The sequence below is a fragment of the Chrysochloris asiatica genome, unplaced genomic scaffold (genome assembly GCF_000296735.1).
Source record: "Chrysochloris asiatica unplaced genomic scaffold, ChrAsi1.0 scaffold00067, whole genome shotgun sequence".
Lineage (NCBI taxonomy): Eukaryota > Metazoa > Chordata > Mammalia > Afrosoricida > Chrysochloridae > Chrysochloris > Chrysochloris asiatica.
Genome location: NW_006408585.1, coordinates 202,479 through 216,808, shown reverse-complemented (window position 1 = coordinate 216,808; position 14,330 = coordinate 202,479). Strand labels below are relative to the sequence as shown.

The 14,330-nt window shown below is 49.8% G+C and overlaps 1 protein-coding gene across 2 annotated transcripts in view; it reads right to left on the bottom strand.

The window, feature by feature from the left end:
- SPTB (spectrin, beta, erythrocytic) overlaps nt 1-14,330 on the bottom strand; it is an 82,897-nt gene that overhangs the window by 8,634 nt on the left and 59,933 nt on the right. Inside the window, exons 25-31 of one of the 2 annotated variants that reach the window (XM_006864557.1) lie at nt 13,854-14,237; nt 12,046-12,290; nt 10,670-10,808; nt 10,152-10,236; nt 9,405-9,601; nt 8,962-9,011; nt 8,260-8,338 (exon numbers count right to left, since the gene is read on the bottom strand). In XM_006864557.1, coding sequence (XP_006864619.1) covers nt 8,260-8,338; nt 8,962-9,011; nt 9,405-9,601; nt 10,152-10,236; nt 10,670-10,808; nt 12,046-12,290; nt 13,854-14,237 — 1,179 coding nt within the window. Of the gene's footprint in view, nt 1-8,175; nt 8,339-8,961; nt 9,012-9,404; nt 9,602-10,151; nt 10,237-10,669; nt 10,809-12,045; nt 12,291-13,853; nt 14,238-14,330 lie in introns of those variants that run through there. The other variant, XM_006864558.1, reaches the window with a different exon arrangement.

Here is a 14,330-nt window from a genome sequence, read left to right as displayed (position 1 = left end):
TTCTCCATTGATAAGAATGTTGTTTATTGGTTCAGTGGTGAGGATTTTCATTTTCTTTACATTGAGATGCAAACCATACCAAAGGCTGTGCTCTTTGATCTTCATAAGTAAATGTTTTAAGTCCTCTTCACTTTCATCAAGCAAGGTTGTATCATCTGCATATCGCAGGTTGTTAATGGGTCTTCCTCCAATCCCGATGCCACGTTTTTCTTCATAGAACCCAACTTCTCAGATTATTTGTCCATTATGCAGGTTGAATAAGTATGGTGAAAGAATACAACCTCATTGCACACCTTTCTTAATTTTAAACCATTTAGTGTTCCCATGTTCTGTTCAAACAACTGCCTCTTGGTCCATGTACAGATTCCTCATGAGCACAATAAAGTGTTCCAGAATGCTCATACTCTGCAATGTTGTCCATAGCTTGTCATGATCCACACAATTGAAAGCCTTTGCATCTTTCTGATATTTTCTGCTTTCAGCCAAGATCCATTGGACATCAGCAATGATATTCCTCGTTCCATGGCCTCTTCTGAATCCTGCTTGAATCTCTGGAAGCTCTCTGTCAATGTATGCTTGCAGCCGTCTCTGTATTACCTTTAGTAAAACTTTACTCGCATGGGATATCAAAGAGATTGTCCAATGATTTCCACATTCCGTTGGGTGATCTCTCTTTGGAACAGGAACAAATATGGATCTCTTCCAATCAATCAGCTCGATAGTTGTCTTCCAAATTTCTTGGCAGAGATGAGTGAGTGCCTCCTGTGCCACCTCACTTTCTTGAAAGATTTCAATTTTTATTCCATCAATTCCTGGTGCTTTGTTCTTTGCCAATTCCTTTAATGCACCTTAGACTTCCTCCTTCAGTATCATTGGCTCTTGATCATATGCTACTTCTTGAAACGGTTGAATATCAACCATGTCCTTTTGGTACAGTGACTCTGTGTATTCCTTCCATCTTCTTTTGATGCTTTCTACATCATTCAATAATTTGCCCAGAGAATCCTTCAATAATGAAAGTGAGGCTTGAATTTTTTCTTCATTTCCCTCAGTTTGAGAAATGTTGAGCATGTGCTTCCTTTATGATTTTCTGACTCCAGATTTTTGCACATTTTGTTGTAATATCTGGCTTTATCGTCTTGAGCTGACCTTTGAAATTTTCTGTTCAGCTCTTGTACCTCCTCATTTCTTCCATTTGCTTTAGCATCTCTACGCTGGAGAGCAAGTTTCAGCATCTCTTCTGACATCCACTTTGACCTTTCCTTCATTCTTGTGTTTTTAATGACTTTTTGTTTTCTTCATGTATGATGTTCTTGATGTCATCCCACAACTCTTCTGGTCTTCAGTCTTTAGTGTTTAATTCATCAAATCTGTTCTTCAGATGATCTCTAAATTCAGGCGGGATATATTAAAGGTCATATTTTGTCTCTTGTGGACTTGTTTTCATTTTCTTCAGTTTCATTTTGAATTTGCATATGAGTAATTGATGGTCTGTTCCACAGTCTGCCCCTGGCCTTGTTTTCACTGATGATATGAAGCTTTTCCATCGTCTCTTTCCACAGATGTAGTCAATCTGATTTCTATGTATTACCATCTGGTTAGGTCCAAGTGTATAGTTGCTGAGGTCCAGTGTATAAGAATGCTGTCTGAAGAAGGTATTTGAAATGAACAAATCATTGATATTGCAGAATTCTATCATGCATTCTCCAGCATCATTTCTATCACCAAGGCCATATTTTCCAACTACTGATCCTTCCTCTTTGCTCTCAACCTTTGCATTGCAATCACCAGCAATGACGTTGATTGCATGTTTGATCAATTGAAGAAGTTGGCAGAATTCTTGTATAACATCCTCACTGGCTTTAGTGGTTGGTGTATAAATTTGAATAATAGTGGTATTAACTGGTCTTCCCTGTAGGCACATGGATATTTTCCTATCACAGACAGCATTGTACCTCATGACTGATCTGGATATGTTCTTTTTGACAATGAATGCAACTCCATTCCTCTTCAATTTGTCATTCCCAGGATAGTAACCACGTGGTTGTCAGATTCAAAATGGCCAATACCTGTCCATTTCAGTTCAATAATGCCCAAAATATCGATGTTTGTGCATTCCATTTCATTTTTGAAATTTTCCAGTTTTTCAGATTCATGCTTCATACATTCAACATTCCGATTTTCAGTGGATGTTACAGATGTTTCTCTTCGAGTTGTGCCCCATCAGTAACTGAAGGTACCGCGGGCTTTTCTCCCATGGGCTTTACTCCATTTGCATCATCACGGTCAACTCTACTTTGAGGAGGCAGCTCTTCCCCAGTCACATTTTGAGTGCTTTCCAACCTGAGGGGCTCAGTTTCTGGCACGATATCTGACTGTTTCAGGTTTTCAGTGACTAAATATTCGGAAGTAGTTCGTCACTCCTTCTTCCTAATCTGTCTTCGTCTGGAAGCTCATCTGAAACCTGTCCACCATGGGTGACCCTGCTGGTATTTAAAATACCAGTGGCATAGCTTCCAGAATCACAGCAACTCACAAGCCACTACAGTACGAAAAACTGACAGACGAGTGGTGGATACCAGGACTAGGGTGAGTTAATTAAATGTTTGACCAAATATGGCAGGCTAATTTTTTTAGTTGATAATTTTGTATGGCCCACAAATTATGTAAATATCCAAATGGCCCTTGGCAGGAAAAAAGTTCCTCACCCCTGCTCTAGAAGCTGTGTTGTGGGCCCAGATATATTTGTAAGCAATGAAACGCAAGCAGCAGGAACCCCTTTGTGCTGGTAAGAGAGAACCAGAGCACCCCAGAAACAGACTGCTCTTAGCAATGTGATGATCTTGTGCATATAGCACACAGCAAGGCCTGAGCCAAGTGTGCTGGAGGGGAGTCTTGAGGTAGGAGGACTCCAGGAAAGTTGGTTTGGAAGGGTTTTGCCAATAGATGTTAGGGTTTGTTTGGAAGATGATTCTTTAAAGTGAAACTCATGTGGAGGATGGTAGAAAAAGAGGGAACCAAGACCTAAATGGTCACCTCTCTGATGTCAGATGCCTTAAGTACATTATCTTTTCCAGTGCTCACTCCCCTCAGTAAGGTAGGTACTACCCCTATTTTTAAGGAAGAGGGAAACCGAGGGCCCACAGTCAATGCCCCTAGTTGAGTAGAAGGTTGCATATGCAGGTCTAGCCCCAAACTCTGTGTTCATCCTGCTAAGGCTGCCTGCAAGTGACGGATGCAGTACTACCACTGCAGAGGAAAGCATCTTTCCAAGGGGCTCACAGTCAAAACAAGATGACTCCAGTTTTTGGAAAACATGAGGTTAAGGGCAGTATGATCACGTCCAAACCATACTGGAAGGAGCCAGGCAACACCTACTGCTAGACACTTTAGACAACCACATGGCCCCAAAGGGTTCTGGGGAAGGAGAAACCCCCTTCTCTTGTGACTAGGAACTTGAACCTCTCCCACAATGTGTCAACTTTTTTCCTGTGGATGAGATGGCTGTCATGGTTGGGAAGGTTGTTTAGAAGGCTGATGGAAGAGAAGTGAAAAAAAGCAGATGGTTTGTTGAGAGAAGCCACAAAGATGAAGATGGTACTAGGTGAGCACAGACACATGTCTAACACCAGGACAAAGACACTTTTGTTGAACTGGAGGAAAGAACAAGAGAAGAGTGGAGGTTTGAGTGGGCAGTTAGGAATCGCCTGGATTGGGGTCAGTTGCAAGTGAGGGGCTAACCCAAGTGGAATGGGATGACCAAGGTTCAGTCCCACACTCCAGCATCCAATGGTCCACCTGGATGACATGTGGAGAGTCAGAGGAAGATGACAGGGGGGGACACAGAGCAGAAGATCAGCAGGTCATGTGAAATGAAGAGGAAGAGGAAGAGGAAAGTGACAAGAGGAGGACAGACCCTGGTCCACCTCCATCACCAGTGAGAGGAGCAGGTGGCTTCCTTAGAAGTTGTTGTCACCATTCTCTCACCTGTGTGGTTTCTTGAAGTCTCTGCCCTGGAGGAGTTAATGGCGGCTTGACTCTTCGGTGACCTGAGCCAGCTACTCAACATTAGGGAGACTTAAGAGAGTTACAATAAACCCACTCTCCATCCAGGTGAGTCTACCCACCCAAAGGCCAAGGCCTCAGCTTCAAGCCCCATTTCTGAGATGCCGCCAGTGTCAACTGAGTATCATCCTGTGCCTTCCAACATCTTGGAAACAGGGTGGGAAAGAAAGAATTTAGGAAGAGTATCCAAAGGAGAGAAGCTGGAAGGGTCATGTCTGAGCAGGGTAGAGAGCTGGGCACATTCAGCCATGGGCAGATGTCCAGAAAGAGCCTACAGCGGTTTCTCTGGAGAGTCCAGAGGCCCAGGCGCAAGCCAGACTGTAGGCAGACACACCCCTGCCACGCTGACTCAGGCATCCTGGGGACACAGGATCCGCCCAGGTTAGAGGGAAACTGATGTTCTTTCCAGAGTGGTTCGGCTCTTACCCAACAAGAGATTTGCATTCACTGCAAAATCCTTAAAGAGCAGCTCAGCTTGGCTTTATGGGGGAGGAGGAAAGGACTGGGAAAGCTTGTTCAGGCAAGAAACACAGCTGCTGCCTCCACACCCACAACTCTGTCCAAGGACGTCAGAGCCATTGATGAAAGCTCTTGGGCGGGTGCAGGGAGGCTGGCTGCTGTTAGGCTGAATTGCTGGGGGGCAACAGCAGCTACAGCCAACAGGCATGGGCTGAAAAGTGGTGCTGACTACAAGTCCTCAGGGCACTGCCCCCTACACTTGCAAGTGCTGATGACGTCTGTGAAACCATAGGTCTCTACGACTGGAAAGGTGAGGCCAGTAATCCAGGGCTCTCCACTCCCCCAAGGAGGCACCCAGGCCCTTTCTCCGGGGATACCAGCTGCAGGCAGGCTTGGAGGGCTGGGTGAAGGAGTGGTTTCTGTGAATTGCCCCTGGGAGAAAGAGTTTTCCCTGACAACGTGATGAAGGCAGGCTGGTAATGCTTCCTGGAGTAGCCTCGAGTTCAGGGTGCCCCTTGCACCAGGCTGGATCAAGCCATGGGGCTTGGAGACAGGACAGGGCATGTTTGCCTCAAACCATGCACCCTGATGGAGACTCTTAATTGTTGTCACAGCCCTGAGAAGCACCAAGCCCTTCCAGGGTTATCCCTCATACGTGTGGTATGGCAGTGCTGTTGGGGGCAAGTTCACAGAGCAGGTCCTGCTTCCAAAGCCAGGAAGGGGGCACAGTGTATAGGAATATGGCCCAGTTCTTGACTGCGGGCTTTTTAGCCTGAAGTGACCCCAATCATGCCCCATAGTTTATCTTCTCCATGAAAGCAACCTCTCCACCATGTTACACTGGGAATTGGGAGTCACCCAGAGCCTGCAATGTGATGCTCAGCAGGACAACCAAGCCCCTTCCAGAGCAACAGACCCGGGATGAAAGGAAGACATATAAGGTGAAGGGTGCTGGGGGTGAGGGGCCCAGGTACAAGGCTCTAGGAAGGTCTGACTGTTCACTGTAGCTCAGTCTGCTGCTAACCCCTCTATACCCAGGGCCACCTTCAGGGCACTGACTTGGAGGAGTTGAGCAGCGACCCAACCCTCCCTCTCATCCCCCAAACATCTAGCCCTTGCCACCCTCCTTCCCATCTCCAGCCTCACACCAGCTGGCACCTGGCAAGTCAGAGGCACCTGAGAGCTAAGAACAAGGGAATTGGAAACGGGCCCCTCCTTTTAACTGGATACTTTGTCAATGCCCTGGACTTCCTCTAAGTCTGCAGTGAGGGCTTTTAATTGGTGAGGCAGCCCAGGGACATCAGGTGGTTTGTCCAAGATTATGCAGGAAAAATGACTTCAGATCCTGACTTCCACTCCAGGAGGCCTGTCTGTCTCTGTGAGGGACAGCGTGTGTCTTCTGCTTGGCCTCACGTGCACTTACCTGTACATGGACTGACTTTTTCTGTCAGAATGTGCTCTAATGGGAAAAGGTAAGAGGCAGTATTGCTTGTTCGGTGACATCCTTGAGGAACATCACACGGATGCTTCAATGGCATCTCCCGTCACATATGTGCATGCACATATGGACATGTGGGGCTGGCCGTGTGTGCAGCTATCCAGAATGGGGCTTGGATGTCTGGTCACTCCCGTCGGTTCCCCCAAGCAGGAAGCTGGCATGCATTAGTGATGGCTCATACATGAAGCAACACCACATGTATCTACTCTATGGGGCACCAACACCAGACCACACACAAAGGAACAGCAGAAGAGCCACCCATAGCCCAGGCTTGTCCCCAAGAGAATTCACGGCAACAGCTGGCCAGCTGGGAGGCAGCCATGACTCTGTGATGAGGCTGCAAGCCCCACTAGGCCTTCCCCACCTTGACCTGTCTGGGCCCAGCCACTTCCTTGTCTCATATCAAGGACAGACTGACATCAGAACCTCCCTCAGCCAGGGCTTGGAAGGAGTACAGCAGGAAATCTGTTTCCAGCAGGCCAGAGCCTGGTGTTCATTTGATTCAACATGTGGTTTCTTTCTGGTAGCGGGCATAAGCCTGTGTTTCCATCTGGTCGAGTAGCTGGCTCCCTGGGAAGGGCCTTAAATGTGGGTTCACACCCTCTGCCCAGAGCGACATTCGGGTCCAAGCAGGCTTTATTTCCCCCAACCCAGAGAAGTTCAGGCAGCTCTGGTGCACATGTTGTTACATTTGTATGGACGTACACAACACAGAACTGATGGAATTGCTCAGGTGACTGCAAAAGGATCCATAGACCAGGGACACCATTGCACACAGACACACAGTGGGGGAGGGGATACAGAAGCGCAGGCAGGGCCCGGGAGGCTCTGGGGGGCAGCCCAGCACTTGTCCGCATTCCCTGCTAGCCCCCAGAGTTCACGTTGCTTCTGGCGGGGACAGCTGCTGGGAAAAAGAGGCTGGGACGCTGTCCACCACAGACAGGGAGGCGCCACACCCATGTGCAACGATGCAAGCTTCAGCAGAACGTCTGGGAGAGACCCTCCAGTGAGAGCCCAGCAGTGCCCTCTGCTGGACATGATGGGCCAGTGCAGCTCAGAGGGAGGGGCCTCTCTCAGTGTGTGTGTGTGATTCACAAGGTGGAGTCTGGACCTGATGCTATGTGAATGTGTATTTTTCTGGAGTGGTTGGTGTGCCAGCTATTTCCATTTAAAATACCAATCTCCCTAAACGCCACTTGTAGATTGAGGCCAGCCCCCCAGAAAGGTGGAGTCCATGTAGGCCCTGCTCCTCCCCACACTTGAAGAGCCCCAGGGTGACATGCAGCCAGGGGTACATGCAGCGAAGATGCTGGGCAAGCCGTCTGCTGAATTCCTGCTTTCTTCTAGGCAGCCCCTTCCCAGGGCGTTTTTCCCTCAAACTGGGTTACAGCTTCCCCAACTCCCTGCACAGACCATGGGCTCTGGGCTGTTCCACCTCCTTTTAGCTAAGGAATCAACTCTAGGTAAGGTCTGGAGGCATCGGCCCCAGGTCTCTCTTAGACCCCTTCCCTCTCTCCCCTCAGGCAGGACGCTGACACACCCTCTTTTCCTACAAACTGGGGGACTGATCTCCACAACCTCAAAGGTTTAGGGTTCTTCATAATATCTGCAAGTCTGTTTTTGCCTCAAAACCAGCTCCATTCTCCAAACCCCCTGACCCAGAGGCATCAGGCCAGGATGGTGAGAGCAGAGAAGAGGGTTTTGCGTGCGAGGGAGGGGGACGGGTCTGCTGGAGGTCTGTAAGAATGTGTCAAAAAATGGACACTTCACTGTCTGCAATGCCCCTAATGGGACAGGCAAGACCAGACTGTATCTGTGCAACTGTAAGAGTGTATGTGTGCATATGGGCAGGGACTGTGTTAGGATAGAGTTAGAAGTAAAATGGGGAAAAGGACAATGTATAAAAATGAGTCATCCCTATACAAATGGTTTCCCCTGATATAGAGGGTGACATATTTATATAATAAAATTTATTAAACTAGATAAAACCAAACTAAGAGCCATGTCAGTGGGCTTGCATGTCAGTTTCTTCTGGGTTGAAGGGAGGAAGAGAATTATTCTAAGAATTAAGAAAACCTAAGTAAAAATGGAAGCCTGAATCTGGAGAGGGTGGGGCCAGATGGGGGTGTGTGGCAGGTGCACCGTCCTGGCCTTCCACCTGGCTGAGCCTAGTAGGGATGGGAGGGCTCTGGCAGCAGCGACTCCCAGGAACCAGACAAATGGGAGAGGAAACTGACCGGGGACGTTCTCTCAGTGGCTGCGTGGTGGGGAACTCGGGGAGCCTCCCCGGCTGTCTCGCCTTCCTCCTCGTGAGCCCTAAGGAAGACACAATCCCTCTTAACCACAAGCACTGCTCTGAGGCCAGCCTACCTCCAAGCCCAGTTTCCCACCCTCACCCCCAAGGAGCATGCGTCCAACGTCTCCCTGTCAGGCTTCCTGGAAGCCTGCATGGTACTCGGCAAGAAGCCGCTGCAGCTGTATCAAAAGTTGAGGCAAAAACTTCAGAAAAGGGCAAGGTTCCATGCAAAGCGGCCTCCCGGACACGTGTAAAGGCGGTGTCCAGAGGGTGGGGGAGCTAATTCTGCAGCAGTCACTGCTTTTGGTTGGTGCCTCAGGAGATTTTGGGGAAATAAAAGACTCCTCGCTGACTTTAAGCTCCAGACACTATGGGTTTCTCTGGCATCTGGCCCAGAAGTGAGAAGTCAAATGTGTATGAATGGGCTTCAGAAAGTTCATGGAAAAAGATTATGGGATCTTCCCATAAACATTTTGAAGTTTAACAATATGAAGTTCCCTCATATTGTTAAGCATGGGGGGGCGGAGGCAGAGTCAGCTGATTCTTATTAAAAATACCACACCTCCTCCCTACCCAGCCTCCTTCACGGAGTGCTCCTGGCTACACGGACAAGGAGCCCACAGCCTGCCCAGCCAGCACTTACCCAGGCTCCTCTGTGGGTCTCTCTGGGGTTTGACGTTCCTTTAGCTCAAGCTAGGAAGGAAATGCAGAGGGTCAGAGGGGCCAAAGGAAGAAGAAACTCTGTTCTTAGGCAGTCCGTCTCCAAGATGGCTTCCTGCACCCTAACACCCCCAACACACTGTGTTTGCTCTTTTCTGAGCTAACTCCTTTTGGACTTTGCAAAGATCAGCACTTGCTAATGTGATTTCACCCTTCTCACTTGTCAAGCTATATACATTGTCTACTGTTGTTAAGTACTATTGAGTCCAATCTGACTCATAGCGACCCTGTACAGTTTGAACCGCCGGTCTTACGGTTCAAACTGACCTTGCAGTCCAGTGCTTATCCTACAGCACCACATGTAATAAATAGCCTGTGAAGAGCTCTTGACTTGAGGTCCCCTCTCCTGAGCCATGTCCTGCTCACCATGGTGGGCTTCTCCAGGGCTGCAAAGCGCTCTGCCCAACTGGCTGTGGATTTTTCAAATGCCGCGTGCCTCTTCATGAGCTTCTCCACGCTGTCCACCGTGTGGCCAAAGTCCCTGCTAGCCAGGTAGGGCTCCTGGGCGATCAGCCATGCTTCGGCCACAGACGCGTCCCGAGAGAACTGGCACACCTCCAGCACTGGCCGGGAGAGCAAGCCCCAGACCCACCCGGAAGGCCCAGGGGACTGTGGTTAGCATTTATTCAACATCAGCTCTTCCTGGGAGCTCAAGAACAGGCCCACACACAGACCGGGACCCAGGAGGCCTGCCCAAGTGGCCCTAAACCATGTGGACTCCCTGCTGCCACTCCATCCCTGTCTCCATCAAGGGCCCACTGAGGAGCCTGAGTATGTTCTCCCCCGTTCTTGGCTGGCTCTGTAAATGTCCAGGCCCTCTAAATTTGTGGGATTTTCTTCACCTCTCCTCAGCCTCTGGCTGTAGGAGGACAGAGTTCCTCTCTGTGCCTGACACCCTTCAGATCAAACATCTGGGATACACTAAGCGTTACTCTGTCTCTTCCCCAGTTCTCAGCTCTGCAGAGGTTGGGGGGGAGGAGGAACTAGGGAGTGGAGCACACTTGTTGGGCAGACGTGGGCTTCCAGCTGAGCATGCTCCAGGACCCCACCCCAGAGCTCTGTGAAGAGTGAGGCAGTGGTGAGAACCCCTCCCTACTCCAGGGTCTCACTCACATATACTCAGCTGCTCCGAGCGGGTTTCCCACTTCTCATTCATCTCCTCCCGCTTGGACTCCACCTGCCGCAGTTTCTCTCTGATCTGTGCCAGGGAGGGAGAAAAACAGAGGTTTGGGTATACTGTCTCCTGTTAGATTGTATGTAGATGGGATGGACAAGCATGCTGGGCCTGCTCACACGGGCAGAGTTTGAGTCTTGGCCCTGCCACTTGCCAGCTGTACAGCCTTGGGTAAGTTACTTAGCCTGTATGTGGTACCTGCTCCCCTCCTATGAAATGAGGTTTTCAATCCAAAGCAAGCACACAGGTGTGCATTTGGTAGCTTATGAACTTACCCTCCCCTCCTAAGCAGCCAGTTCCCTGAGGCAGGGAGTAGGTTTAGGATGGCTCTGATTCCTGGGCTTGTGAGCAGCCCGAAGGCCCCAGAAGTGGAATTAGAGAGAGTCTCCTCAGAGAAACCACGTCTGCAACCACGATGGGCGCAAAGACACAGAGGGGCCTCTGTCAGCTCTCCTACCTCCTCCGAAGCCTGGTGTTGCCGCTGCAGCAGAGATTCGCCGAGCTCCAGGCAGGCATTGAAGTTCTTGCTCCGGGTATTCATCTCTGCCTTGATGCTCTGGTGGTACTTCATGAGCAGTTCCACAGAGGAGACGTCCCTGGGGGGCAGGAGGATGGGGATGGAGATTAAGGAAGAACACTCTAGGTCAGAGTCACTCGTCCTGTCTGATGCCAAGTCGTGATGACAGAGGCCACTGGTCGCCTCCTCTCTTGCCATCAAAAACCCTCCGGCATCATGCCCAGCAGGAACATAGAGGCCTTGGTATCATCCATTGGTGTGGGGGTGCAGAAGACTGGGGATAATTACTTGGTTATAAAAAGGAATGAGGTTCCACAACATGGATGAATCGTGAAAACATGAGTCCTGGTGTGGCACTGTAGGATAAGCACTGGACTGCTAACCACAAAGTCAGCAGCTGAAATCCACCAGCTGACCCTGTGTAGAAACCCTACACAGGGTCACTATGAGTTGGAACCAATTCGATGGCACTTAACAATAACAATGTAAAAGAAGCTAGATATGAGACGTCACATTGTATGATCTCACTGATATAACACATCCAGAAAGTAGACTGATGGTTGCCAGGGGCAGGAGGAGGAGGGACTGAGGACTACTGATGAGTAACAGGGTATCTGGGGGCAAAGAAAACCTTTGAAACTTACATGGTGGTGATGTTTCCACAACTCTGTGAATATACTAAAGACCACTGAATGGTATCCTTTAAATGGGTGAATTTTATAGTATGTGAATTATGTCTCAATAAAGGTCTTTTTTTTTTTTTTTAATTTATGGAAGAAGACTAACCAGTTGTTATTAAGTTGATTCTGATTCATCACAACCCCATGTGTGTCCGAGCAGGACTGTGCTCAATAAAGACATCTTAAAAGTCAGACCATCAGGACAGGCCACCGTGGGAAAGAGGGATGAAGAAGGAGTAGCCATAATTGCTAAAATGATACAAACTAAACTGGAAACCACAGTGGAGAAAGCTGGGATCCCACTGGGTCTCTCATTGCCCATGTGACTGACCCCACTTCCAATGAACAATGAGTCTTCTTCCTGAGTTTTTGGGGAGTGGGTCCTCACACCTGAGTGCTGGGGGAGGAGTGGACAATCTTGAAATTGTCATTGACAGGTTGGGATGTGTGACTGTCACTGAAAACAATAGTCACTGCCCTCCTTGTAGAAGCTGAAAGACAGATGTCCTTCTCACCACACTCAGGACCCCTCACACTCTGAAGTGGCCTCAGGCCTCCGCCAGGACTGACCCTCTAGAGCAGCCTAATCAGGCTGCCTCCCTCTGGGACAAGTAGGTGGAGGAACAGAACCCTCACCTGGGTCTCTCCTGCGTCTCGATCTGCCGGATGACACTCTCCATCCAAGAGAGGAGGTCCCGGACCATGCTGAAGAAACGGAATTTGTCAGCTGTGCCCACCAGCTGGTCTCGGCGTCCAGCACAGGCATCGAGAAGTGCCTTCCACGCAGCAGACACCTCCTGTTCCTTGTCCTGGATGGTGTCAGCCTTTTCCCCAGCGTACTTCGCCTGCAGGCAGGTGGCCACGTCCTGGAACTGCTGTACCTGTGGTCACACAAAATGGACATTATTCCCCTGACAGAGACATCTCTGGCCTGGGATGGGAGAGGGCGCTCCAGGGCACGGCTGAAAGGCCAAATCTGCAGGCTCCCGTCACCCCCCATGGGCTGCTGTGGGAGAGGGCTCCTTGCCTTGGCACCTCTGCCTACCCAAGGAGATTGCTGAGCTCTGATAAGGATTTGGAAGAGAGGAACACAATGTTAACTATGTACCAACCAACATTCTGAATATTTTATGGGAGGGGGCTTAAAAAATTCATGGAGAAATTCCATTACCTTTTAGTTCACCTTTTCCATGACCTTCTTGAAGCGCCCCCCCCCCCCTTCATGTTTATTAACTCTTCAGAAACTCCAGAAAGACTGTTATGACCCCTGCTTTTCATTTGAGGGAAATGAGGCACAGGAAATTCAATGCCTTGCCTAAGGGCACTCACACTAGTATGGGGCTATACCTAGGTTCGGCTCTGCTCCTAGGTCCATCTTCTAGACCATTATCATGCCAGCTCTCCAAGAATGGCACAAGACCAATACCCCTGTTTGAGGTGGACACCAGGGACAAAGGAAATCCCAGATCCTGAGCCAGGCTCTTGAGGCTGAGACCTCGGTGGGACCCACCAAACGGTCTCAGTACCCACCCCCACTGCACATCAAAGCTGTCCCCTCCCATCTACCCAGGGCACAACAGCTAGGATCCACCTCTAGCTGGATCTGCCCCAGGGTGTCCCCCTTCTGGGTGAGCCAGGACCCCACTCTCCCTTAGCAGCTGATTCCTAAACCTGTCCCTACTCCACAGTGAGTGGGCCATGGGAGCCCTTGCCTGTGTGTTTCCTAGCACAGAGGGCCTCGGGAGCACCATTGTGTTAGGGGTAGAGATCTAAACAGCAGATCTTGGGGCCCTCTAAGCTTTAACATGAAAGGTGAATCGCTTGGTGGTTAACAGCACTATATGTATATACAGCCAGACTGCCAAGGTTTGAATCCCAGCCCTACTGATCTTGGGGAAATTAGCCTTTCTCTGCCTCACTTTCCTCATCTATAAAGTGCAGATTCTAGCAGTACCTCAGAGGACGGCTATGAAGCATCAATGACTACATAACATTTCTTCTTACAGCACCTGGCTCTAAAAAAGTACTATAAAAGGGGGCTTCAAAAAGTTCATGGCTAAATGGAATGAGAAGATAATGGAATTTTCCCATATACTTTTTGAAGACCCCTCTTCACTTATACTATATCTAATAATGTTGAACAAGCAGAAAAACCAAAGTTTGATGTATTTTGCAAAGCATTGGGTTTTTGTGAAGTTTCTGTTTGAAGAATAGAAGGTGAAGAGGTTTGAAGACCAGAAGGTAAAGAGCTGCTTCCTGCCTTGCTCCCCTGAGCTGATGCCTCTCTGAGGTGGTGGGGTGCCCTGAGGGCCACTATCTAGGGGAAAAGCTGAAGTCAGGTAGGGCCCCCGAGGGTGTCAGGCACGGCCTCACCTCACACTAAGTCAGCCATGGGGAAGCTGTGTGGCCTAGAGCCTGTAGGGGGCAATGATGGGGACAGGCACCTGCTTGCCCAGCTGTCCGAGCTCCTGCTCAAAGGCAGTGTGCACCCGGTGGAAGGACTCGGCCGTGCTGGCGTCCAGCCCCACGTCCTCAGGGAGCTCGCGGTGCTTCTCCTCGATAAGGCCCAGGATCTCAGTGCTCGTGTAGAAGTATCGGTGCAAGTCGTAGGAGGCGGCCAGTAGCTGCATGCGCGTGTCAATGAGTTCCAGCAGGTCGGCCCACATCTCGTTCAGGCTGTCCTTCCACTCGGCGATGGTGGCCGCATCCTCATGGTCCCCTTGGCCCTCGTCGATAAGCTTCTCGATTGTGGCATTCACCTTGTCCACCCGCTCCTGCCCGATCGTCCCAGTCTCCCGAGCGAAGTCTCGGAACTTGTCCCGGAGCAGCTGGACGAGGGGTAGAAAGAAATGTGGTAACCAGGCCCTAGGAGCGGGGCTGGGGTCCACCTAGTCTAGCTGGACGAGGGGTAGAAAGAAATG